Source organism: Ranitomeya imitator, chromosome 1, assembly GCF_032444005.1.
Source record: "Ranitomeya imitator isolate aRanImi1 chromosome 1, aRanImi1.pri, whole genome shotgun sequence".
Classification (NCBI taxonomy): Eukaryota; Metazoa; Chordata; class Amphibia; order Anura; family Dendrobatidae; genus Ranitomeya; species Ranitomeya imitator.
The window spans coordinates 22692260-22716123 of record NC_091282.1 but is presented as its reverse complement, the minus strand read 5'-3'; the positions used below and the strand labels follow the sequence as shown (position 1 = coordinate 22716123).

Here is a 23864-nt window from a genome sequence, read left to right as displayed (position 1 = left end):
CACACCAAACATAAAAAGGGGGTGGACAAAAGTATTGGCACCCTTCGAAAAATCATGTGATGCTTCTCTAATTAGTGTAATTAACAGCACCTGTAACTTACCTGTGGCACCTAACAGGTGTTGGCAATAACTAAATCACACTTGCAGCCAGTTGACATGGATTAAAGTTGACTCAACCGCTGTCCTGTGTCCTTGTGTGTACCACATTGAGCATGGAGAAAATAAAGAAGAGCAAAGAATTGTCTGAGGACTTGAGAAACCAAATTGTGAGGAAGCATGAGTGTTGTGAATTCTGTGGTCAAGCTCCCTCCTGTGGTCATGAGTGGTACTTCGGCTGGTTCTGTCTATGAGCTTCCTCTGGTGGATGTGAGTGGGGCTGCGGCTTCTGAGTTTCCTTCCTCAGGTGACGAGGTTAAGTCGTTAGATGCTGCTCTATTTAACTCCACCTAGTTCTTTGTTCCTGGCCTCCAGTCAATGTTCCAGTATTGGTCTTGCTTTCTCCTGGATCGTTCTTGTGGCCTGTCTGCCCTGCATAAGCTAAGTTTTGCTTGTGTTACTTTTGTTTGCTATATTTTCTGTCCAGCTTGCTATATTGGTTTTTCTTGCTTGCTGGAAGCTCTGAGACGCAGAGGGAGCACCTCCGTACCGTTAGTCGGTGCGGAGGGTCTTTTTGCCCCCTCCTCGGTCTATTTAGTAAGTCGGGCCTCACTTTGCTAAAATCTATTTCATCTCTGTGTTTGTATTTTCATCTTAACTCACAGTCATTATATGTGGGGGGCTGCCTTTTCCTTTGGAAAATTTCTCTGAGGCAAGGTAGGCTTATTTTTCTATCTTCAGGGCTAGCTAGTTTGTGCCGAGTTGCATAGGGAGCGTTAGGCGCAATCCACGGCTACCTCTAGTGTGGTATGATAGGATTAGGGATTGCGGTCAGCAGAGTTCCCACGTCTCAGAGCTCGTCCTATGTTAGTAACTATCAGGTCACTTTGTGTGCTCTTAACCACTAGGTCCATTGTGGTTCTGAATCACCTGTTCATAACACATGAGCAATCTCAAGGCTACAAGTCCATCTCCAAAGACCTGAATGTTCCTGTGTCTACCGTGCGCAGTGTCATCAAGAAGTGTAAAGCCCATGGCACTGTGGCTAACCTCCCTAGATGTGGACGGAAAAGAAAAATTGACAAGAGATTTAAACGCAAGATTGTGCGGATGTTGGATAAAGAACCTCGACTAACATGCAAGTAAGATCAAGCTGCCCTGCAGTCTGAGGGTACAACAGTGTCAACCCGTACTATCCGTCGGCATCTGAATGAAAAGGGACTGTATGGTAGGAGACCCAGGAAGACCCCTCTTCTTACCCCGAGTGTTATGATCTGGTGGTTTAGGAGCAACATGGGACGAGCTCTGAAGGAAGTGGTACCTGTACTGACCGCAGTCCCTAAGCTCAACACAACACTAGAAGTAGCCGTGGGATGCTCCTAACACTCCCTAGGCACCTCGTCACAGCCTGAGAACTAACTACCCCTAAAGATAGAAACAGGAAAACTATCTTGCCTCAGAGAAAATCCCCAAAGGATAGATTAGCCCTCCACAAATAATGACTGTGAGTGGAGAGGGAAAAGACATACACAGAATGAAACCAGGATGAGCACAGGAGGCCAGTCTAGCTAGATAGATAGGACAGGATGGAATACTGTGCGGTCAGTATAAAACACTACAAAAAATCCACGCAGAGTTTACAAAAATCTCCACACCTGACTTAAGGTGTGGAGGGTAAATCTGCTTCCCAGAGCTTCCAGCATCACTGAATTAATTCATACTGACAAGCTGGACAAACATAGAAAGCACAGAACGGATAAGTCCACAACCTGTGGACAGAAAAGAGCAAGCAAGGACTTAGCTTTGCTGAACTGGTCAGGATAACAGGGAAATCCAAAGAGATGTGAATCCAACCAGGAACCATTGACAAGTGGCACAAGCTGAAGGAAAGAGCCAGGCTAAATAGCCGAGCAGAATAGACAATCAGTGGAAGCAGCTGCTGACAGCTAAATACAAGGAGCAGCCATACCACTTAAAACCACCGGAGGGAGCCCAAGAGCAGAACTCACAAAAGTGCCACTTACAACCACCGGAGGGAGCCCAAGAGCGGAATTCACAACACCCGAGACATAAAAAAGCCAGGCTGGAGTTTGCCAAAACTTACCTGAAAAAGTCTAAAACATTTTGGAAGAATGTTCTCTGGTCAGATGAGACAAAAGTAGAGCTTTTTGGGCAAAGGCATCAACATAGAGTTTACAGGAGAAAAAAAGAGGCATTCAAAGAAAAGAACACGGTCCCTACAGTCAAACATGGCGGAGGTTCCCTGATGTTTTGGGGTTGCTTTGCTGCCTCTGGCACTGGACTGCTTGACCGTGTGCATGATATTATGAAGTCTGAAGACTACCAACAAATGTTTCAGCATAATGCAGGGCCCAGTGTGAGAAAGCTGGGTCTCCCTCAGAGGTCATGGGTCTTCCAGCAGGGCAATGACCCAAAACACACTTCAAAAAGCACTAGAAAATGGTTTGAGAGAAAGCACTGGAGACTTCTAAGGTGGCCAGCAATGAGTCCAGACCTGAATCCCATAGAACACCTGTGGAGATATCTAAAAATGGCAGTTTGGAGAAGGCGCCCTTCAAATATCAGGGACCTGGAGCAGTTTGCCAAAGAAGAATGGTCTAAAATTCCAGCAGAGCATTGTAAGAAACTCATTGATGGTTACCGGAAGCGGTTGGTCGCAGTTATTTTGGCTAAAGGTTGTGCAACCAAGTATTAGGCTGAGGGTGCCAATACTTTTGTCTGGCCCATTTTTGGAGTTTTGTGTGAAATGATGAATGTTTTGCTTTTCGCTTCATTCTCTTTTGTGTTTTTTCATTTAAGACAAATTAAATGAAGATAATAATACCAAGTAATTTGTGATTGCAATCAGTTTCAGGAAGAAAATGAGTATTATCTGACAGAATTGCAGGAGTGTCAATACTTTTGGCCATGACTGTATACTGTATAGAGCACTGTGTGGGGTCCATTATACTGTATGGACCACTATATGGGGCCATTACACTGTATGGAGGACTATGCTGGGTCCATTATACTGTTTGGAGCACTATGTGGGGTTCATTATACTGTATGGAGGACTATGTATGGAGGCAATGTGGGGCCTGTTATACTGTATGGATCACTATGTAGGGCCCATAATACTGTATGGAGCATTTTGTGGGGCCATGTCACTGTATGGAGCACTATGTGGGTCCATTATACTGTATGGAGCTCTATGTGGGATCCATTCTTCTGTATGGAGCACTATGTGGGGTCCATTATACTGTATGGAGGACTATGCGAGGCCCATTATACTGTATCGAGCACTATGTGGGGCCCATTATACTGTAAGGAGCACTTTGTGGGGCCATGACAATGTATGGAGCACTATGTGGCGCCATTATACTGTATGGAGCACTATGTGGGGCCATTATACTGTGTGTGGCACTATGTGGAGCCATATGGAAGGCAATTCAGGACCCCGTTATACTGTATGTAGGACTATGTGGGGTACATTATACTGTATGTAGCACTTTTTATGGCCATTATACTGTACTAGATGGTGGCCCGATTCTAACTCATTGGGTATTCTAGAAGATGCATGCCCACGTAGTATATTGCCCAGCCACATAGTATATTGCCCAGCCACGTAGTATATTGCCCAGTCACGTAGTATATTGCCCAGTCACGTAGTATATTGCCCAGCCACATAGTATATTGCCCAGCCACGTAGTATATTGCCCAGTCACGTAGTATATTGCCCAGTCACGTAGTATATTGCCCAGTTACATAGTATATTGCCCAGTGATGTAGTATATTGCCCAGCGACGTAGTATATTGCCCAGTGACGTAGTATATTGCCCAGCCACGTAGTATATTGCCCAGCGACGTAGTATATTGCCCAGTGACGTAGTATATTGCCCAACCACGTAGTATATTGCCCAGTCACGTAGTATATTGCCCAGTCACGTAGTATATTGCCCAGTCACGTAGTATATTGCCCAGTCACGTAGTATATTGCCCAGTCACGTAGTATATTGCCCAGTCACGTAGTATATTGCCCAGTCACGTAGTATATTGCCCAGCCACGTAGTATATTGCCCAGTCACGTAGTATATTGCCCAGCCACGTAGTATATTGCCCAGTCATGTAGTATATTGCCCAGCCACGTAGTATATTGCCCAGTCACGTAGTATATTGCCCAGTGATGTAGTATATTGCCCAGCGACGTAGTATATTGCCCAGCTACGTAGTATATTGCCCAGTGACGTAGTATAGTGCCCAACCACTTAGTATATTGCCCAGTCACGTAGTATATTGCCCAGCCACGTAGTATATTGCCCAGCGACGTAGTATATTGCCCAGCTACGTAGTATATTGCCCAGTGACGTAGTATGTTGCCCAGCCACGTAGTATATTGCCCAGCTACGTAGTATATTGCCCAGTCACGTAGTATATTGCCCAGCCACGTAATATACTGCTGTCACGATTCCCCTGACCGCTGTCACCAATTGGTCAGGATTCCCACCGCTGTCACCAATGGGTCAGGATTCCCACCGTGACCGTCACCCCTACGTCACAGATTGAGGTGACTTGAGGCCAACAGACGGCTATCACATGTGCAGGGGGCTTATCTTAGTTATCCCTCCATTCACGATGTGATGAAAAACCACACACAAGGCTATTGACCTCTTAGCTTACAGCAGGGGCTTATTCTAGGTATCCCACTGCTTTCAATATACCACAACCTGCAGGGATTTATGTATATCCCGCTTACAGTTCCACTTAACACTTGCAGCTCTCTGGCGCCCCCCTTACTCTCAGGTCAGATTAAGTACTGCACCCTGGGTAATTAGTCGCCAGAAAGGCTGCCTGCTATGTACTGGCTATTGGGCACGCTGCAGCGACGCGATAACTACTCCCACTCAGGCAGGAACAATAATTATTAACGCCGCAGCCGCTACAACATAACCCAAAAGTCTGCACACTTCTCGCTGCCACCAGCTTCGATTAAACGGGTCCTTAGCTAACCCAACACAACAGTAACAGTAGCGTATTTCTCTTCAGAAGACTTAGGGTACGGTTTAGAACAGGAGAACGAACTAATATATAATATTGTATCCCATACAAAAAATTAGGCAGTGCTTTATCAAAAATATTTTATCAAGATGTTACACATGAGACAATTGCAAATATGTACAAGGGTAATTATGAAATAAACAGGGTTTAAATGAGAAAAGTAACACTCACATGTTCAACGCATTGCAGGCAACCAGGCTAGTGGAGTTTTTCCCATACGTCCCAGCTCATTTGGACGTGAGCAGGGCTCTTCCAGGAGAAGACAAGAAATCAAGCAGAAAGTGACTCCTCAGAGCCTGCCAGACACTTAAAACATTAAGGCTGTGACATCACAGAAAGGCTGGCTTATCCAGACCCTCCTCTCTCTACATTCTGCCTAAACTTTAAACTATTCTCTCTAATTTCTATAACTTCACTACAAAACATGTCAGAGTCCTAAAAAACTCATCATTCATCTCAGATTAACGTGGGCATTCTAATGAGATCAAAAATGTCCTATCTGGGATACATATTTACAGAGAAATCCCTACTTCTTTACCAGATGGAGTTAGAAGCCCGAGTTTCAAGGGATGGGTAGGTACACCGAGTGGGAATACGAATATATATTTTCGTGTTCTTACCGTAAACATGGTGCATAATATCGTACAAAAACCAAACAAAGGATCGTTCATGAATTTTTGGAGCCACTTTTCAGTTCTAGCTAGTGGAAGATTCTAACCTGGTCGTAAATACCGTTCGGCCATAAAACTCCCCCACACTCTCTGAGAAGGAAAGCCAGGAATTGGCAGCTACAAACTGTTACTCCAAGAAGGGGGGCTTAGCCCACGCAGGCTAGCAAGAGAACTACTTATGATATTTCATACCATATCGTGACAACTGCCCAACCATGTAGTATATTGCCCAGTGACGTAGTATAATGCCCAGCCACGTAGTATATTGCCCAGTTACGTAGTATATTGCCTAGTGACATACTATATTGCGCAGCCACATAGTATATTGCCCAGTTACATAGTATATTGCCTAGTAAATTTGGGCAAACAACCGCACTCAGACAATTTTTTGCATCAGAGATGTGAAGTATTTATTTGAGTAACACCACAGTGGTCAACAGAGTTCTGAGGTAACGTTTCGACCCGGAAGGTCTTTCTCAAACCTCACTTAATGAATAGTGATGGAGAAAAGAGGAGAAGGACGATACTTGTCCGGTAAATGGAGACAGAGGCTCCACAAAAGGTCCAGAGAACAGGAGTACGTAGGTCCGGAACGGCACGGACAGGGCGCAGTGTCCCTAAAAGCACTGTGGGTCCTGTAAGGAGGAAGGAGGCGGTATATTGCCTAGTGACGTACTATATTGCGCAGCCACGTAGTACATTGCCTAGTGATGTAGTATACAGCACAGAGCCACGTAGTATATTGTCCAGTGTCGTAGTATTTTGGCCAGTTATGTAGTATACAGCACAGAGCCACGTAGTATATTGGACAGCGATGTAGTATATTGCTCAGTGATGTAGTATACAGCACAGCCACGTAGTGTATTGCCCAGCCACGTAGTATATTGCCCAGCCACGTAGTATATTGCCCAGCCACGTAGTATATTGCACAGCGAAGTAGTATACAGCACACAGCCACGTATTCTATTGGCCAGTCACGTAGTATATTGCCCATAGTATATTGGCCAGTCACGTAGTATATTGCTCAGCCAGGTTTGTCAAAGTTTAAAAAATAAAAAATAAACATATACTCACCTTTCCGAGGGAGCCCTTGTAGTCCACGACAGCTTCCGGTCCCAGCGCAGGACCTGTGATGACGTCGCGGTCACATGACCGTGACGTCATGGCAGGTCTTTGTAGCGCAGGCGCGCAGGGCCTGTGATGACGTCACGGTCACATGACCGTGACGTCATGGCAGGTCCTTCTGCCACAGGAACCTGCAACGGAAGATGGCGGCTGGCGCGAGCTGCTACGGAGGGTGAGTATAGCAGGTTTTGTTTTTTTTTTAATTATGTTTAACATTACATTTTTTTACTATTGATGCTGCATGGGCAGCGTCAATAGTAAAAAGTTGGGGACACACAGGGTTAATAGCGGCGGTAACGGAGTGCGTTAACCGCGGCCCGTTACCGCCGGCATTAACCCTGTTTTAGCGGTGACCGGAGGGGAGTATGCGGGCGACAGGCACTGACTGCGGGGAGTAAGGAGCGGCCATTTTCTTCCGGACTGTGCCCGTAGCTGATTGGTCGCGGCAGCCATGACAGGCAGCTGGCGAGATCAATCAGCGAATTAATAACCGTGACAGAAGGACAGACAGACGGAAGTGACCCTTAGACAATTATATAGTAGATGGAGAGCTGTGTCGGGATTATAGTTGGAGAATCATGCTGTGATACGGTCACCAATCTTTGGGGGTATCGAGGGATGGGGGTATAGCAAGGTCATTATACCATGTGTGTGGAGGGCACTGTGGAAGAATTCACTGTGAGGGTATCATACAGTGTTTGGGGGCACTTTTGTTGGCATAATACTTTGTTTTATTAAGGCCATTGGGCCATGTGCTTTGTACTGCTCTAACATAACATAAAATAAAATATTGGAATAATATAATAAGATCTATTAATTAAAATATACTTTGTTCGTGGGGCAACCCTTTAAATTAAGTTTCCATATGAAAAAGTTCATTGTTTTATTTGAAGATAGAGAAAAACTTCCTTAGTTTCTACAATTGATATATCAAGGTTGGCCCATAATAGAGTTTATCCAAGTTTTTTATTTTGGCCTCCTTTGCATTTGAGTTTGACATCACTGACATAGTTGGAGTAAAGCTAGGAGAGCCACTTGTAGAGCGGGATCTGGGTATTAATAACTTGTGCGCTCCATACCTTCTAGGAGGAGTAAAGCTAGGAGAGCCACTTGTAGAGCGGGATCTGGGTATTAATAACTTGTGGGCTTCATACCTTCTAGGAGGAGTAAAGCTAGGAGAGCCACTTGTAGAGCGGGATCTGGGTATTAATAACTTGTAGGCTTCATACCTTCTAGGAGGAGTAAAGCTAGGAGAGTCACTTGTAGAGCGGGATCTGGGTATTAATAACTTGTTGGCTTCATACCTTCAAGGAGGAGTAAAGCTAGGAGAGCCACTTGTAGAGCGGGATCTGGGTATTAATAACTTGTGGGCTTCATACCTTCTAGGAGGAGTAAAGCTAGGAGACTCACTTGTAGAGCGGGATCTGGGTATTAATAACTTAACCCATATAGAGAAAGAAATTGCACATAGAGGATCAAAAATATAATAAAAGAATTTTGATTGAACACCTTAGTATTAAAAACTTACAACTGTAACAGTAATTCGGGATTCTAAGACAGTGAAGATTAGCAATAGTTGAACCGCAAGTCCGAGGCAAAGCATAAGTATTAGATCCAATTACCTACACCAACTAATAATCATATGCATTACCACATTGTACCAATGTGAGATAAAGTGAAGTCACTGGTGAGTATCACCAAAAAAGTATGGAGGTTGGAGGGGTAACTGAAGGATTAGTAAACCATAATTACCTCAGACCTGCGGCACCACGGCCCCTACGCGCGTTTCGGCTTGTGTGCCTTTTTCCTGCACTTACAGTTGTAAGTTTTTAATACTAAGGTGTTCAATAAAAATTCTTTTATGATGTTTTTGATCCTCTATGTGCAATTTCTCTCTCCATATGGGTTATTCATAATTTTTGCACTGGATTTTTCAGTAATAAATTCCTGAATGGGCACAGGTGTTCATACACTGTGCATTGTTGTCTAAATCTGTTTATGTGTTAATTACTTGTGGTTCCATACCTTCTAGGAGGAGTAAAGCTAGGAGAGTCACTTGTAGAACGGGAGCTGGGTATTAATAACTTGTTGTTCCATACCTTCTAGGAGGAGTAAAGATAGGAGAGTTACTTGTAGAGCAGGATCTGGGTATTAATAACTTGAGGGCCCCATACCTTCTAGAAGGAGTAAATCTAGGAGAGCCACTTGTAGAGCGGGATCTGGGTATTAATAACTTGTGGGCTCCATACTTTCTAGGAGGAGTAAAGCTAGGAGAGTCACTTGTAAAGCGGGATCTGGGTATTAATAACTTGTGGGTCCATACCTTCTAGGAGGAGTAAAGCTAGGAGAGTGACTTGTATAGCGGGGTCTGGGTATTAATAACTTGTGGGTCCATACCTTCTAGAAGGAGTAAAGCTAGGAGAGTCACATGTAGAGCGGGATTTGGGTATTAATAACTTGTGGTTCCATACCTTCTAGGAGGAGTAAAGCTAGGAGAGTCACTTGTAGAGCAGGATCTGGGTATCTCCATACCTTCTAGGAGGAGTACAGTCAGGAAAGTTGCATGTAGAGCGGGATCTGGGTATTAATAACTTGTGGGCTCCATACCTTCTAGGAGGAGTAAAGCTAGGAGAGTCACTTGTAGAGCAGGATCTGGATATCACCACATCTTCTTGGAGCAGTAAAGTTAGGAGAGTCACTTGTAGAGCAGGATCTGGGTATCACCATATCTTCTTGGAGCAGTAAAGTTAGGAGGGCCAATTGTAGAGCAGGATCTGGGTATCTCCATACCTTCGTGGAGGAGTAAAGCTAGGAGAGTCACTTGTAGAGCAGGATCTGGGTATCTCCATACCTTCTAAGAGGAGTACAGCCAGGAAAGTCACTTACAGAGCGGGATTTGGGTATTAATAACTTATGGGCTCCATACCTTCTTGGAGGAGTAAAGCTAGGAGAGTCACTTGTAGAGCAGGATCTGCGTATCTCCATACCTTCTTGGAGGAGTAAAGCTAGGAGAGCCACTTGTAGAGCAGGATCTGGGTATCTCCATACCTTCTTGGAGGAGTAAAGCTAGAAGAGTCACTTGTAGAGCAGGATTTGGGTATTAATAACTTGTGGGCTCCATACCTTCTAGGAGGAGTAAAGCTAGGAGAGCCACTTGTAGAGCAGGATCTGGGCATCTCCATACCTTCTTGGAGGAGTAAAGCTAGAAGAGTCACTTGTAGAGCAGGATTTGGGTATTAATAACTTGTGGGCTCCATACCTTCTAGGAGGAGTAAAGCTAGGAGAGCCACTTGTAGAGCAGGATCTGGGTATCTCCATACCTTCTTGGTGGAGTAAAGCTAGGAGAGTCACTTGTAGAGCATGATCTGGGCATACCTACAGATCCTAGACTAAATAACAGCATGCAGTCTCATACAGTGACCAGGATACTGTCATGTAATAAAGGAGGTATAAACTTTGCGGGAAAGTGACGTGATACTTCCACATTACAAAGCATTATTGTGACCTCATCTGGAATGTGCAGTTCAGTTGTGGGTCCCAGTTTACAGAAAGGAGGACGCCCTGGACCTAAGAAAGAAGTGGTTAAGGGACGTGGAGCATCTTTGTTATGAGGACAGATTAAAATAAGGTTGTATACTACTAGGACAACCCCTTCTTTGTCTAAATGTTTGGCCCCCTCCTCTCCCGTGCTAGCGCCGTTCCAGTGCCAGCACAGGAGGGTAGTGTAAGCTTTTTAATTTTGTTGGGGCCAAACATGTAGGTCAAGAAGGGGTAGTCTTGTAGTGAACAACGCCTTTAAGAGCATTACATTTATTTATCCTTGAGACGAGAAAAAAGGGAGGACATGGTAAACTTATACAAGTACATAAATGAATAAATTAAAATATGATCACAAGCTTTTTTCACGTGAAGCCGCTCAAAGGATTAGGGTGCGCTCCCTCCATCTGGAGAAAAAAAAGTTCAATCTACAGAGAAAACGAGTATTTGTTACCATGAGATGCACTAATCTGGAATAGTCTACCCGAGGAGGCGGTCATACTGGGAAATGTCAATGGTTTCAGAAAGGCTTAGGCCAGTTTCACACTAGCGTTTAGCCTGGCTGCGGAGTGATGCGGACTTCCTCCATGAAGCTCCGCCCACTGCCACGCCTCTTCATTCAGCCCCGCCCACGGCTCCATGCGGCGTGCGCATCCTATCTTTAACATTGGGTACGCAGGCCATGCCGCTGTATGCGGATGCTGCCGCATGCGTCGTTTTGACGGTGCAGCATCTGCACGAAACTGCAACTTGTTGCTTTCGGCGCAGGTCGTCGCACCATCAAAACGATGCATATAGCGGCATGGCCTGCGTACCCAATGTTAAAGATAGGGTGCGCACGCCGCATGCAGGGACAGGACGACTGGTTGTCATTGAATGCGGCCAAGTACAGAGATATCCAGGATGAAAACCTCTTCCAGAGTGCTCTGGACCTCAGACTTGGCCGAAGGTTCACCTTCCAATAAGACAATGTTATTTTAGCTGTGTGCTTAGGGTCAAAGGAGTGGCTTCAGAACAACTCTGTGACCATTCCTGACCGGCCCAGCCAGAGCCCTGACCTAAACCCAACTGAGCATCTCTGGAGAGACCTGAAAATTGCATCCACCAACGTTCATCATCCAACCTGACGGAACTGGAGAGGATCTGCAAGGAAGAATGGCCGAGGATCCCCAAATCCAGGGGTGAAGAACTTGTTGCATCATTCCCAAGAAGACTCATGGCTGTACGAGCTCAAAAGGTGCTTCTACTCAATACTGAGCAAAGGGGCTGAAGACTTGTGACCATGGGATAGTTCAGTTTTTCTTTTTTAATAAATTTGCAAAAATGTCTACATTTCTGTTTTTTTTCAGCCAAGATGGGGTACAGAGTGTACATTAATGAGAAAAAAAATACTTTCCGTACCCACTGTATATCTGTATAATAAGTGATCTTCAGTGCCAGGATGGAGGATAAAGAAGCTGCGCTCAACTCAAGAGAGACATCATCTACACTAACATTATAAACAAATATTTCCTCATTATCTTTAGTACATATTAATTTACATCCTGTGTAATTGTTTCATCTCTTTCTTTTCAGGATGAATAGGGACAGAGATAAGATGGAGCAGAAAATATTAAATCTCGCCCTGGAGATAATCTTCCACCTTACCGGAGAGGTGAGAGGCTCTGATGTCATCACATGACCTCATTATCTATGGGAATAACAGGGGATATGACCGGAGAGGTGAGAGGCTCTGATGTCATCACATGACCTCATTATCTATGGGAATAACAGGGGATATGACCGGAGAGGTGAGAGGCTCTGATGTCATCACATGACCTCATTATCTATGGGAATAACAGGGGATATGACCGGAGAGGTGAGAGGCTCTGATGTCATCACATGACCTCATTATCTATGGGAATAACAGTGGATATGACCGGAGAGGTGAGAGGCTCTGATGTCATCACATGACCTCATTATCTATGGGAATAACGGGATATGACGGAGAAGTGAGAGGCTCTGATGTCATCACATGACCTCATTATCTATGGGAATAACAGGGGATATGACCGGAGAGGTGAGAGGCTCTGATGTCATCACATGACCTCATTATCTATGGGAATAACGGGATATGACGGAGAAGTGAGAGGCTCTGATGTCATCACATGACCTCATTATCTATGGGAATAACAGTGGATATGACCGGAGAGGTGAGAGGCTCTGATGTTATCACATGACCTCATTATCTATGGGAATAACGGGATATGACCGGAGAGGTGAGAGGTTCTGATGTCATCACATGACCTCATTATCTATGGGAATAACGGGATATGACCGGAGAGGTGAGAGGTTCTGATGTCATCACATGACCTCATTATCTATGGGAATAACAGGGGATATGACCGGAGAGGTGAGAGGCTCTGATGTCATCACATGACCTCATTATCTATGGGAATAACTGGATATGATCGGAGTGGTGAGAGGCTCTGATGTCATCACATGACCTCATTATCTATGGGAATAACTGGATATGACCGGAGAGGAGATGGACTCTGGAGATGTCTGTAGTGATATTATTAATGTCTCCACACTCAGGATTACACAGTAGTGAAGGCCTCTAGTGATCGCTGTCAGGCCCCTGTGTCTGAAGGACGGGGAGGAATCCTGAGCCCAATCCTGGAGCCTCCACCTCACCCCCGGATACATGAGGACATCAATAACCAGAAGATCCTAGAACTCGCCAACAAGATAATTGAGCTGCTGACTGGAGAGGTGACGCTGCTGGGAATGCTGGGACATTATACAGGACAGCACTGGAGGATTCTGGGTGATGACGGTATCATTGTGTGTCAGGTTCCTATAAGGTGTCAGGACGTCACCGTCTATTTCTCCATGGAGGAGTGGGAGTACCTAGAAGGACACAAGGATTGGTACCAGGAGGTGATGATGGAGGAGCACCGGCCCCGCACATCACCAGGTAATAGTCAGGACTAAATACACACGACCTATAATTCTCTGTATGTAATAATGATGTCAATCCGGTCTGTGTCTCCTCAGTTCTCTCCAGTAAGAGGACAACCCCAGAGAGATGTCCCGCTCCTCCTCCTCCTCCACAGGACCATCAGGTAGATGGAGATCTCCCTATGATGTGTAGACGGCTGTGACGTCCTTGTGTTCAGTCTTGTTTTCTCCTCCAGTATTATATGTTTTATACTTGTGTAATGAGAGCGGTGGAGACGGCAGGATCACAGCTGACCACAGACATCACATGTCCTGATCTTCTCACCATTATTCCTGGGGACTTCTTCGATCATCGTGGACTTTTACAATATTTGTTTTGCAGGATTTGGATCCGGATAAAGATCTGAATAATATTAATGGTCCAGAAAGAAATGTGAGGGGTGATCAGCGGTATAAAGAGAAGACCCCTAATGTGAGGGGCAATCAGCGGTGTAAAGAGGAGACCCCTAATGTGAGGGGTGATCAGCGGTATAAAGAGGAGACCCCTAATGTGAGGGGCAATCAGCGGTGTAAAGAGGAGACCCCTAATGTGAGGGGCGATCAGCGGTGTAAAGAGGAGACCCCTAATGTGAGGAGAGATCAGAGGTGTAAAGAGGAGATCCCTAATGTGAGGGGTGATCAGCGGTATAAAGAGGAGACCCCTAATGTGAGGGGCAATCAGCGGTGTAAAGAGGAGACCCCTAATGTGAGGGACGATCAGCAGTGTAAAGAGGAGACCCCTAATGTGAGGGGCGATCAGTGGTGTAAAGAGGAGATCCCTAATGTGAGGGGTGATCAGCAGTGTAAAGAGGAGACCCCTAATGTGAGGGGCGATCAGTGGTGTAAAGAGGAGACCCCTAATGTGAGGGGCGATCAGTGGTGTAAAGAGGAGATCCCTAATGTGAGAGGCGATCAGCGGTGCAAAGAAGAGACCCCTACAGATCACCGCCAAGGTGAGTGGTGCCTGCGGAATAAAGCAGAAAAGTCACAGATTCCTCTCATTGACAAATTCTACTACTTTACATCATAAGGGGTACAGACACTTTTAGAGCTTTCCTTTTTTTTTAGCAATATACATGTATTTGGGTATAAAAAAAAGATGCCGCCTCGTTTGATGTTTCTCTCGTGCACCATCTGACGCCGGCTTGGTAATGTTGAGTTGATGGCTCCTCCGTGCTGATATACTCTATATTAGACAGATATTGTCCTTGGCTGCCAATTATTGAGGGGCTCTAACTCTTCCTCCTCCTCCTTTCCATGTTCATTCCTCTTCTCTTTTCCATGTTCAGTCCTCTTCTCTTTTCCATGTTCAGTTCTCTTCTCCTTTCCATGTTCAGTCCTCTTCTCCTTTCCATGTTCAGTCCTCTTCTCCTTTCCATGTTCAGTCCTCTTCTCCTTTCCATGTTCAGTCCTCTTTTCCTTTCCAGGTCCAGTCCTCTTCTCCTTTCCATGTTCAGTCCTCTTTTCCTTTCCAGGTCCAGTCCTCTTCTCCTTTCCATGTTCAGTCCTCTTTTCCTTCCCATGTTCAGTCCTCTTCTCTTTCCATGTTCAGTCCTCTTCTCCTTTCCATATTCATTCCTCTTCTCTTTTCCATGTTCAGTCCTCTTCTCCTTTCCATGTTCAGTCCTCTTCTCCTTTCCATGTTCAGTCCTCTTCTCCTTTCCATGTTCAGTCGTCTTCTCCTTTCCATGTTCAGTCCTCTTTTCCTTTCCAGGTCCAGTCCTCTTCTCCTTTCCATGTTCAGTCCTCTTTTCCTTTCCAGGTCCAGTCCTCTTCTCCTTTCCATGTTCAGTCCTCTTTTCTTTTCCAGGTCTAGTCCTCTTCTCCTTTCCATGTTCAGTCCTCTTTTCCTTCCCATGTTCAGTCCTCTTCTCTTTCCATGTTCAGTCCTCTTCTCCTTTCCATGTTCATTCCTCTTCTCTTTTCCATGTTCAGTCCTCTTCTCCTTTCCATGTTCAGTCCTCTTCTCCTTTCCATGTTCAGTCCTCTTCTCCTTTCCATGTTCAGTCCTCTTTTCCTTTCCAGGTCCAGTCCTCTTCTCCTTTCCATGTTCAGTCCTCTTTTCCTTCCCATGTTCAGTCCTCTTCTCTTTCCCATGTCCAGTCGTCTTCTCCTTTCCGTGTTCAGTCCTCTTCTCCTTTCCGTGTTCAGTCCTCTTTTCCTTCCCATGTTCAGTCCTCTTCTCTTTCCCATGTCCAGTCGTCTTCTCCTTTCCGTGTTCAGTCCTCTTCTCCTTTCCATGTTCAGTCCTCTTCTCCTTTCCACGTTCAGTCCTCGTCTCCTTTCCATGTTCAGTCCTTTTGTCCTTCCCATGTTCAGTCCTCTTCTCCTTTCCATGTTCAGTCCTCTTCTCCTTTCCATGTTCAGTCCTCTTCTCCTTTCCATGTTCAGTCCTCCTCTCCTTTTCATGTTCAGTCCTCTTCTCCTTTCCATGTTCAGTCCTCTTCTCCTTTCCATGTTCAGTCCTCTTCTCCTTCCCATGTTCAGTCCTCTTCTCCTTCCCATGTTCAGTCCTCTTCTCTTTCCCATGTTCAGTCCTCTTCTCTTTCCCATGTTCAGTCCTCTTCTCTTTCCCATGTTCATTCCTCTTCTCCTTTCCATGTTCAGTCCTCTTCTCCTTTCCATGTTCAGTCCTCTTCTCCTTTCCATGTTCAGTCCTCTTCTCCTTTCCATGTTCAGTCCTCTTCTCCTTTCCATGTTCAGTCCTCTTCTCCTTCCCATGTTCAGTCCTCTTCTCCTTTCCATGTTCAGTCCTCTTCTCCTTTCCATGTTCAGTCCTCTTCTCCTTTCCATGTTCAGTCCTCTTCTCCTTCCCATGTTCAGTCCTCTTCTCCTTTCCATGTTCAGTCCTCTTCTCTTTTCCATGTTCAGTCCTCTTCTCCTTTCCATGTTCAGTCCTCTTCTCCTTCCCATGTTCAGTCCTCTTCTCCTTTCCATGTTCAGTCCTCTTCTCCTTTCCATGTTCAGTCCTCTTCTCCTTTCCATGTTCAGTCCTCTTCTCTTTTCCATGTTCAGTCCTCTTCTCCTTTCCATGTTCAGTCCTTTTCTCCTTTCCATGTTCAGTCCTCTTCTCCTTTCCATGTTCAGTCCTCTTCTCCTTCCCATGTTCAGTCCTCTTCTCCTTTCCATGTTCAGTCCTCTTCTCCTTCCCATGTTCAGTCCTCTTCTCCTTCCCATGTTCAGTCCTCTTCTCCTTCCCATGTTCAGTCCTCTTCTCCTTTCCATGTTCTGTCCTCTTCTCCTTTCCATGTTCTGTCCTCTTCTCCTTTCCATGTTCAGTCCTCTTCTCCTTCCCATGTTCAGTCCTCTTCTCCTTTCCATGTTCTTTCCTCTTCTCCTTCCCATGTTCAGTCCTCTTCTCCTTCACATATTCAGTCCTCTTCTCCTTTCCATGTTCAGTCCTCTTCTCCTTTCCATGTTCAGTCCTCTTCTCCTTCACATATTCAGTCCTCTTCTCCTTTCCATGTTCAGTCCTCTTCTCCTTTCCATGTTCAGTCCTCTTCTCATTTTCATGTTCAGTCCTCTTCTCCTTTCCATATTCAGTCCTCTTCTCTTTCCCATGTTCATTCCTCTTCTCCTTTCCATGTTCAGTCCTCTTCTCCTTTCCATGTTCAGTCCTCTTCTCCTTTCCATGTTCAGTCCTCTTCTCCTTTCCATGTTCAGTCCTCTTCTCTTTCCCATGTTCAGTCCTCTTCTCCTTTCCATGTTCAGTCTTCTTCTCCTGAATACAATCATCCAATTGTGTGTTTCACATGGTCATGTTGTTGGTGGTAACGTTGCCGCTGTACCACACGGTGGATTCCACTGCCTTTCGGCAAAGTCTAGTGTGTAGAAAGCGCTGAATGCCGGATACTGTCCACGCCTTACACTTTCACGTGACGGAGAACATTGACCACTTATTTGAATTGTCGTTGTGCGGCAAGGTGCGCTCCATCATTGCCACATTGAGGAGAATTTATGACCAGGGACATTACATGTCACGGCCCCCTGGATCAGTGTTTTGTGTGGCAGCAGTGATGATGACCACCACAATGAGGCCATGTACTAGTGGGACATCCCTGTGTCTGCAGCTGTGATTACAACGCCAGGACACAAGGCGGCACTTTGTATCTTCGCATCCTCCTCAATGGACGTCTCCCTCTCACCCCAGCAATAGATCATTTCTTTCACACCCCCTGCCTCCTTTCATATTTGTAAGCTGAAGCACTGCCATGTTATTATACAGCTAATGGGTAAGAGAAACAACAAAGAGAAGGAAAGGCTACAACTGCTATCTATATGTGTTATATACACCTAATGGATGTATTTGGCCTTTTTGGATATTCATATTCTGCGCAAGGGCTGTTAGTGTTCACCCCTAAAAAGTCAGACATCTCCTTTTAGTCTTATTCCAAAGTCTACTTCTGCTGCCATTGCTCCTGTCACTACACAGCTGGGCATCTCTTGCCTGTCCATTATAGTGCATACTCTACTGCTGCCCATTCCACTGTCACTACACAGTTGGGCATCTCCTGTCTGTGCATTGTAGTCCATACAGTATTGCTGCAGCCACCACTGCCACTACACGTTTGCACATATTTTGCCTGTCCATCATGTCCTGTACAGGTGCTGCTGCCCCTGCAAAGCTGGAAATCTGCTGTTTATCCATTATTTCCATACTGTGCTGCTGCTACCACTACATATTTGCAGATCTCTTGCCTGTCCATCATGTTCTGTACTGTGCGCTGCTGCCTCTGCAAAGCTCTAAAACTACTCTGTCTGTCCACTATTTCCATTCTGTGCTGCTGCCACCACTATTGCACGTTTTCACATCACTCGCTTGTCCATCATGTCCTGTATTTTGCTGCTGCTGTCTGTCCATTACCAATTATGCAAATTGTCTCTTCAGAGAGGAAGAGAGCTAGAACTCTAGTGCCACCTATTGGAAGGTAGCAATCCTACAAGTCAGTGTTGACCCTTTAACGAGCCTTGTCACATGACTTAGGATAATAGCCAAACCAGAATCTCAATTTGCAGACACTGTGTTTCGGGGTACTGCCCCTCGTCAGTGTAAAGTGGAGATCTGGTTTGGCTGTGTGAGAGGCGTCAGACCGTTATCCAAGAAGTATCCATACCGTGCTGCTGCTACCACTACACATCTCTTTCCTGTCCATCTTGTCCTGTACTGTGCACTTCTGTCCCTGCAAAGCTGTAAATCTACTCTGTCCATATTTCCTTTCTGTGCTATTACACATTTGCACATCTCTCGCTTGTCCATCATGTCTTGTACTGCGCTGCTGCTGCTGCTGTTGTCCCTGCAAAGCTGGAAATCTGCTGTCCATTATTTCCATACTGTGCTGCTGCTGCTACCACTGCCACTATACATTTTCACATCTCTTGCCTGTCCACCGTGTTTCATACTGCACTGGTGCTAGTGCTACTACTCCTGCAAAGCTGAAAATCCTTTGCTTGTCCATTATGTTCAGTACTGTTGTTATGCACCATTGACACATAAAGCAGCTGCCACTACCACAGCTACTGCACAACCAGACATCTCTTGACTGTCCATCATGTTCTTTACCAGGGATCACCAACCTGTTGCTTGGGAGACACATGATGCTCGTGGGCTCATGATGTGTGGCTCGCAGTTTGGCGCATTAGCATCAGGTCTAGCAATCAACTATATAGAGCAGCACTCCAGATGGCGACCTTTGTAAATAGCCAGATCTGGATGCACATACACTTCAGAGGAACATTGCAAAAGAACAGTCTGGTGGCTTAATATCTACTGATTTTGACTTTAAGGTCTAAAAATAATGGGATTGTAAGTTAATGGGCCAAAGCTGCAATACTGAGTACAAACTGCTATTCAATGTAGGTCATGCGGGTTCATGGGGCATTTTTACTAATAAGCATAGGTCGTCAATATCAATAATCTGGGGGGGGGGGGGAGATTTTTAATCACAGTTATAAAATCTAACTTATTGGTTTCAATGTTATAATATTTAAAAATGAAAAAAATCTGTTTTATTTCTTGACAGATGATTGTGTTATTGTACAGCATACATATGACGAGCCTTCTATTATCCCAGATATACCCTCAGCCCTTTGCATCGAAGATCTGTCATCTTCCCTTTCTGAAAAAGTCCCATCTCCTGATTTACTGCAGAATGTTGAGCAAAATATAAGTAAAAGAATCGGAGTTAAACATGAAAGAAGTCACACAGGGGCGAAGCCGTATTCATGCTCAGAATGTGGAAAATGTTTTACTCAAAATTCATCTCTGCGTCACCATCAAAAAACTCACACTGGAGCAAAGCCTGTTATATGTTTAGAATGTGGGAAATGTTATAAAAGTAAATCAACTCTTGTTGAACATCTGAGAACTCACACAGGGGAGAGGCCGTATTCATGTCCAGAATGTGCAAAATGTTTTACTAGGAAGTCACAGCTTGCTGCACATCTAAAAACTCACGCAGGGGTGAAGCCATATTCATGTTCAGAATGTGAGAAATGTTTTACCCATAAATCAGATCTTGTTAGACATCGAAGAATTCACACAGGGGAGAAGCCATATTCATGTTCTCTATGTGGAAAGTGTTTTAACCAAAAGTTCCTTCTAATGGCACATGAAAGAGCTCACACAGGAAAACCGTTTTTGTGTCTAGAATGTGGGAAATCTTTTAGCCAAAAATCAAATCTTTTGCAACATCAAAAAACTCACACAGGGGAGAAGCCATTCTCATGTTCAGAATGTGAGAAATGTTTTACCCAGAAATCAGATCTTGTCAGACATCAAAGAATTCACACAGGTGAGAAGCCATATTCATGTTCTCTATGTGGAAAGTGTTTTAACCAAAAGTCTCTCCAAACGGCACATGAAAGAACTCACACAGGAAAACCGTTTTTATGTCTAGAATGTGGGAAATCTTTTATCCACAAATCAAATCTTTTGCAGCATCAAAAAAATCACACAGGGGAGAAGCCATTCTCATGTTTAGACTGTAACAAATGTTTTACCCGAAAATCACTTCTTCTTCGACATCAAAGAATTCACACAGGAGAGAAGCCATTTTCATGCGTTCTATGTGGTAAGTGTTTTAACCAAAAGACTGTCCTTATTGCACATCAAAGAACTCACACCGAGAAAAAATATTCGTGTCCAGAATGTGGGAAATGTTTTATGTACAGAAAAAATCTTTTTAAGCATCAAAGAACTCACACGGAGGAGATGCCATTTTTTAATCATTTCATTGAGATGCAGTTCAAGAAAAACTTATGACTTTGTTACTGTATGTGGAAAAACAACCCATTTTAAAAGGTTTTGTAGGCGGGAGGCAGCATCTATGCGTGATGTTGGTCTCGAGATGTTGTCGCTACTTATGGGCAAGTGTTACGTTTTGTGGTACTAACAATTATATCGGATGTATTTACATTGAACCACTTGTGATTATTAAAGGGGTTGTCAGCTTGTTGGACAACCCCTGCCCAGGCGCCGACAATGCTAGAACAGCGCCCTCACAGGAGGCGAGTATAACTTATTATTTTACATGGGTGAAATACGGTGATTGAGGAGGAGATTTCCAAGTAATGGACAGCCCTTTTAAATGACCGCAGGTCAGATACAAGTTTGACAATCGTTAGTTAAAGCGTTATGACAGGCAAGGCAGTATTTAGAGTTTCTGCTGCCCTAGGCACTTTTAGTGCTGCCTCCTCCATTGGTGAGTGTGACACTATCGGCAGTGACTTTGGCAAAAATTGCTGATGTGAAAGTAGCCTTTTGCAGTAGATCCGGCAGTTTTTCCGCATCTGCCACGTAACTGATCACTTAAGGCAACACTGCGTTCGGCCTCATTCATTCCCTATGGGACTTGCAGATATGTGCGGCACTTGCGGTTTTGCCGCGATCCGGTACATGCGGTACTTACTGCAATGGAAAAAAAACGCTTCTAGCAGTGTTTTTTTTGTCTCACGGCAAGTGCAAAACCGCAAGTGGCGCACATGTCCGCAAGCAGCCATCACTATTTGTCCCTGCACCTTGCTAGCTCATCCCTAACCATCCCTCCCTGACCTAAAACTACATTATAAGGCCGGCGTCACACTAGGCTTAAGTAAATACGGTCCGTTTTTTACGGCCGTAATACGCAGTAATTGTCCCAAAACATTGTTCCGTATTCAATGCGAGGATGCGATTTTTGCGCACAAATTTATCCATGTGTCATCCGTATGACATCCGCATGCCGATTTTTTTTTTTTTTTTTTTTTTTTTTTCTCGCAGGCTTGCAAAATGGACATATGGATCCATCGGCTCAAATATTCTTAAAAACATATTTACAGTCTATATATATATATCTACTATATAATTGTCTAAGGGTCACTTCTGTCTGTCTATCTGTCACAGATATTCATTGGTCGCGGCCTCTTGTCTGTCATGGAAATCCAAGTCGCTGATTGGTCGCGGCAAAACAGCCACGACCAATCAGCGACTGGCACAGTCCGGCGACAATATGGCCACTCCTTCCTCCCCGCAGTCAGTGCCTGATCCGTACTCCCCTCCCGTCAGCCCTCACACAGGGTTAATGGCAGCGTTAATGGACCGTGTTATGCTGCGGTGTAACGCACTCCATTAACGCAGCTATTAACCCTGTGTGACCAACTTTTTACTATTGATGCTGCATATGCAGCATCAATAGTAAAAAGATCTAATGTTACAAATAATAATAATTAAAAAACACGTTATTCTCACCCTCCAACGTCGCCCTGTCCTCGGCAGTGCAAGCGGCAGGTTCCGGTGCCAAGGATGCTATGCTATGCGAGAAGGACTTGCTGTGACGTCACAGTCATGTGACCGCGACGTCATCACAAGTCCTGTGCTCATACCAATCCTGGGACCGGAAGCTGCCGCGTGCACCGCACACAGACGCCAGGACTACAAGGGGCTCTTCGGAGGGTGAGTATATGTTTATTTTTTATTTTAAGTCTTTTTTAATCTGTTACATACGTGGCTGGGCAATATACTACGGACTGGGCAGTATACATGTCTGTGCTGTATACTACGTTGCTGTGCAATATACTACGTGGCTGGGCAATATACTACGTGACTGGGCAATATGCTACGTGACTGGGCAATATACTACGTGGCTGGGCAATATACTATGTGGCTGGGCAATATACTACGTCACTGGGCAATATACTACGTAGCTGGGCAATATAGTATGTGACTGGGCAATATACTATGTGACTGGGCAGTATACATGTCTGTGCTGTATACTACGTCGCTGTGCAATATACTACGTGGCTGGGCAATATACCACGTGGCTGGGCAATATACTATGTGACTGGGCAATATACTACGTGACTGGGCAATATGCTACGTGACTGGGCAATATACTACGTGGCTGGGCAATATGCTACGTCACTGGGCAATATACTACATAGCTGGGCAATATAGTACGTGACTGGGCAATATACTATGTGGCAGTGAGACACATATATATATATATATATATATATATATTTATATATTAAATTCAGCGCTAGATAGCAGAAAAGCCGGTAATTCAATTGCCGGCTTTTCCTATCTCCTTCACAAACCCGACATGATATGAGACATGGTTACATACAGTAAACCATCTCATATCCCTTCTTTTATTACATATTCCTCTTTAGTAATGTAAGAAATGTCTTTGTGTCAAATTTGGGGTCTCTTGCTAATAAATTAAAGGGTTAAATCCCGGAAAAAATTGGCGTGGGCTCCCGCGCAATTTTCTTCGCCAGAGTAGTAAAGCCAGTGACTGAGGGCAGATATTAATAGCCTGGAGAGGGTCCATGGTTATTGGCCCCCCTGGCTAAAAACATCTGCCCGCAGCCACCCCAGAAAAGGCACATCTGTAAGATGCGCCTATTCTGGCAATTAGCCTCTCTCTTCCCACTCCCCTGTAGTGGTGGGATATGGGGTAATGAAGGGTTAATGTCACCTTGCTATTGTAAGGTGACATTAAGCCAGGTTAATAATGGAGAGGCATCAATTATGACACCTATCCATTATTAATCCAATAGTAAGAAATGGTTAATAAAAACACACACATTATTAAAAAGTATTTTAATGAAATAAAGACACATGGTGTTTTAATATTTTATTATACTCTTAATCCACCTGAAGACCCTTGTCACCTGAAACAAAGTTAAAAAAACAAACAACAATATTCCATACCTTCCGTCGTTCAGTCTTGTCCCACGATGTAAATCCATCTGAAGGGGTTAAATCATTTTACACCCAGGAGCTCTGCTAATGCAGCTGTACTCCTGACTGTAAAACTTGGTGAATGAATGGAATGCAGGGGAATGTACTGTAGTTACCTCGAGTCGCGGTGATGCGCCCTCTGCTGGATGAACTCATGAACTCGAGCCTGGGAATAT

The 23864-nt window shown here is 44.7% G+C and overlaps 1 protein-coding gene across 1 annotated transcript in view; it reads left to right on the top strand.

The window, feature by feature from the left end:
• LOC138658873 (oocyte zinc finger protein XlCOF22-like) overlaps positions 1–20931 on the top strand; it is a 29169-nt gene extending 8238 nt beyond the window's left edge. The window contains exons 2-7 of the mRNA XM_069745868.1: positions 12060–12138; positions 13062–13238; positions 13320–13443; positions 13524–13591; positions 13810–14419; positions 19487–20931. Coding sequence (XP_069601969.1) covers positions 12061–12138; positions 13062–13238; positions 13320–13443; positions 13524–13591; positions 13810–14419; positions 19487–20727 — 2298 coding nt within the window. The 5' untranslated portion in view covers position 12060 and the 3' untranslated portion in view covers positions 20728–20931. The remainder of the gene's footprint in view (positions 1–12059; positions 12139–13061; positions 13239–13319; positions 13444–13523; positions 13592–13809; positions 14420–19486) is intronic.
• Positions 20932–23864: the final 2933 nt, after the last annotated feature.